The 3,978-nt window shown below is 42.6% G+C and overlaps 1 protein-coding gene across 2 annotated transcripts; it reads right to left on the bottom strand.

The window, feature by feature from the left end:
- Positions 1 to 1,205: 1,205 nt before the first annotated feature.
- LOC136182794 (tripartite motif-containing protein 16-like) lies at positions 1,206 to 3,620 on the bottom strand. 2 transcript variants are annotated; one of them, XM_065964178.1, is made up of 2 exons: positions 2,179 to 3,620; positions 1,206 to 2,097 (listed from the first exon to the last, which is right to left on the bottom strand). In XM_065964178.1, exons 1-2 carry the CDS (start codon positions 3,587 to 3,589, stop codon positions 1,901 to 1,903), a joined length of 1,608 nt encoding a protein of 535 aa, XP_065820250.1. In that variant the 5' UTR covers positions 3,590 to 3,620; the 3' UTR covers positions 1,206 to 1,900. The 2 variants fall into 2 exon arrangements, with proteins under 2 accessions (XP_065820250.1, XP_065820249.1); XM_065964177.1 differs by having other exon boundaries at positions 1,206 to 3,619.
- Between the last annotated feature and the right edge of the window lie 358 nt (positions 3,621 to 3,978).

The raw sequence follows: 3,978 nt of genomic DNA, 5'->3' as shown, positions 1-3,978 counted from the left end.
CAAACAGTCCCCCTCCTCCACCTTTTCAAACAGTCCCCTCCTCCACCTTTTCAAACAGTCCCCTCCTCCACCTTTTCAAACAGTCCCCTGTGGTCTAAATGAAACATCTGTGCTGTGCTTTGGTCAAAATATAACATGAATCAAGCACCAGAGGAGGTTTGTGACCCTGTATAAACCAGCTCTCTCAGAACGCTCCATTTTGGTGTGTGTGTCTCTTTAAATGTAATGACCCCCCCTTGAGTTTTCCCCGTAGACATCACTCCTATGTAGAGAAAATAAGAATGGAGGACCTGCTCAAAAGTTTTGTTCTAGGCTGGAGGTGGAGTCCATGGAGATACCAGGGGAGGGGAGGGCTGTAAGGTTTAGTTTTTACATTGTAGTAATATGTGTATAACTGTTTCAGGAGCGCCACACTCACACAGCCCACTGGGGTGTTTTCCTATAGTGTGTAAATATTGGTTTAACCCACAGTGACCCAGCCTCAGTTGAGTTATTTTAACTTTCCAGAATAACTGACAGACTTCCTAATCAAAGGTTGTGGATTAAAATAATGTCTGCCTCTTTTTTTCCCTTCTCCTAAAGTTTCTTTCCACTCCCACTGAAGACCTTCTTTGATTCTACTTCTGTATTCAGGTTTTCCAAATGGTACCTTTACATCTATATTAATTAGATTTAAAGCTGATTTTGCGATTGAATACTTCTTCTTCTTCTTCTTCTTCTTCTTCTTCTTCTTCTTTTTCTTCTGTGGCAGCTGACATCAGAAAAGTGTCATTACTGCCATCTGCTGGATTTAAATATCCCTCAACAGAACTGTTCAACCCAAAAGATATTTAAACAAGCATCTTCGGCCTCTCCCTCTTTCACCACCCTCCAAAATACTTTTCTCTTCTTACAAGTCCCTCTCTCTCTCCATTTCTGACTTCCTGTTCTGTCTATGTGTTACATACTTCCTACATTTAGTAAGTACATGTTCACCTGCTTCTGCTTGATTGCATACCTCACAAAGAGCAGATGAATGTTTTCCAGTGATATGCAGAGTACTTAACCTGGTCATTACTCCTCTCTTCTGTAGCTCCTCCCCCTCTATTTGACTTCATCTATTTCCTGCTGAACTTCCTGAATACAGAAGCTCAGCGGGTACAAACAGTAGCAGGATTTTATTTTTTGTTCACTTGAACGTTTGCAATGAAGACCAGAAGAAAACATTTAGTTCATGTGAGTTTATTCAGGATGTCAAACTTCAGTTTGTTCACACATCAAATCATTAAAGTGTGTTCAATCATTTCATGAACACATTCACTTCATCCACACAATCACTTTGTTTGATCAGAATCTCCACTCAGAAAACAATGATTTATCTCCGTATTGATTTAATCAGGAGGATTACATTTTTAAAACACCTCAGAGGACATTTTTACATCACTTTGAATATGAACAACAACATTTATTCTGACTAACTCATTTCTTTAAGTGTGATTTTATAGATTTTCTACAAATGTACAAAGTGGTGAGAAGAGAAAATCAGCATGAAAGAAAAGTTTGCTGCTCTCTCTCTCTCTCTCTTCAGACTCCTGAATCAGAACAGAAACAACAGAAAATATAAATGTATGAAAACAAATAATCAAACATGGAGAGCAGAGAGAAGTTGATATTTATCACTCAGAGAAATGTCAGTTCAGGTGAACAAAAGTCATCCTGAGCAGTGAAAGAGTCCACGGCTAAACAGACACAGGAAGACACTCAAACATTTACAGAACAGACAAGAAGAGGTCAAAGTACCGCCCATAAAGTTTGATTGACAGGTGACCACGATCAGATCTCAGCAACGAGCGTGGATAAAAATCAAGTTGAAGATTTAAAACACAGCAAGTTAAACATCTGTCTCATTAATGACTTCTGTCTATTTCAGTTTACACAACTCAGCAGAGTCTCCAACAAAGATGCCAAACAAGTTATAAAACCCGAGTCCAGCATGTAGAGGCTGAGTGAATGTGGTCTGGACTCTGTGGAGGAGAGTCATGGTTTCAGAGATGCTGTAGAAGGACAGAATACCTGCTCTGTTATCCAGGTACACTCCTACTCTGGAGGACCAAGGACCTGAGACAGGAGTGCAGACATTGTTGTAATAAAAGTTATAACTGTTGTTGAAACAATCTAACATCCAAGATTTGTCATTACCTCCAAATGCACCCTCATTCAATCCCCCTGCTCTGCTGATATTCTTGTATGAGACTGCTACATAAACTCGAAATCCTTTTTTCTCCACTTCCCAGTAACAACGTCCAGTCAGACTCTCTTTACTCAGGACCTGAAAACATTTAGTGAATCTCTCTGGGTGACTAGAATAAGGATTGGTCTGACTCGTTACTGTTACTTTTCTGTTTCCATCAGATAATAACAGCCGTGTGTTTGCTGTGTTTGGATCCAGTGTGATGTCACATGAATACTTTAAGAACTCAGCTCTGGTCTTGGGCTCTGGTTCTGGCAGTAAAACATCCACTTCAGTCACTGTCTGTGAGATGTTTGTCCATTTCTCTCTCAGGACGTCCTGTAGTTTATCTCTGACTTCTGACACAGCCACTGTCACGTCCTCAAAGTACCTCAGAGGACGGATCTTGATGCTGGATGAGTGTGTAGATTCACTGAGTGGTGACAGTGAGGGGTAGTCGTGTAGAAACTGGTTGTGGTCCTGTGTGTGTGACAGCTTCTTCATCTCAGCGTCTCTCCTCTTCAGCTCAGTGATCTCCTGCTCCAGCTTCTCCTGAAGCTCTCTGACTCGACCCACTTCAGTTTGCTGCTGGGATCTGACCTGCTGCTTCACATCAGAGCGTCTTTTCTCCATGAGACGGATCAGCTCAGTGAACATCTTCTCACTGTTCCCCACTGTTTTATCAGCGGAGCCATTGATAGCCTCCACCTCCTGTTGGAGCAGCTTCACATCTTTCTCTCTGTCCTGGATTCTCTGCTGGATGTTTTGTCGACTCACCTCCAGCTCTCTCTGCTTCTCGCTCCTTTCTGCTGCAGCTGAGACTGTGTCATGACCTTTGTGTTCATCCATTAAACAGAGGTGACAGATAGACTGCTGATCAGTGCGACAAAATACTTTCATCACCTCATCATGACGAGAGCAGACGTTCTCCTGGAGCTTCTTGGAGGGCTCCACTAGCTTGTGTTTCTTAAATGGAGCTGCTTCATAATGAGGCTGGAGGTGTTTCTCACAGTAAGAAGCCAGACACTGCAGACAGGACTTACAGGCTTTCAGTTTTCTCCCGGTGCAGACATCACAGGCCACATCTTCAGATCCAGCATAGCAGTGATCAGCAGGAGCAGCTTGGAGTCCAGTCTTCTTCAGCTCCTCCACTAAATCTGCCAATATGGTGTTTTTCCTCAGGTCAGGCCTCGCTGTGAAGGTCTGTCTACACTGAGGGCAGCTGTAGACTGTCTTCTCATCCTCTGTATCCCAGTGGCTTTTAATACACTTCATGCAGTAACTGTGTCCACAGGTAAGAGTCACCGGATCCTTCAGGAGATCCTGACAGATCAAACAAGAAATAGTTTCCTGGCTCAGCTGAACTCCTTTCTGCGCCATTTCTCCTCTCGGTAACAACGACTGTCTGAGATTCACTTCCTCATAACTGAAAACAAGTTTCACCTCTGATCTATAAAGCATGTGTCTATGTATGTGACTGTGCAGGTGTCGTTGATTACACCCATCCTCAAACTGTAGATCTAAAGGGGAGGGAACCAGGAAGTATGAGGACAGAGTGCAGCAGGCTGTGTTTGAGAGCAGGAAGAAGAGGGAGGGCTGATCGAACTACGATTCATTCCAGGAAGAGGAGCGGTTTGAGAGAGATACTTGTTTACAACAGAGAACATTTCTCTTTTAAAAACACTTCTCCTTTCAGATTTTAGAAAAGGTGTCACTTTAAAATAAAAGCAGGGTTGAATATAAACATCAAGTAAAGTATACTCTCAGTA

This window comes from Labrus bergylta, chromosome 15 (assembly GCF_963930695.1).
Source record: "Labrus bergylta chromosome 15, fLabBer1.1, whole genome shotgun sequence".
Lineage (NCBI taxonomy): Eukaryota > Metazoa > Chordata > Actinopteri > Labriformes > Labridae > Labrus > Labrus bergylta.
Note: the sequence above shows the minus strand (reverse complement) of the source record. Positions and strands in the feature narration are given on the sequence as shown.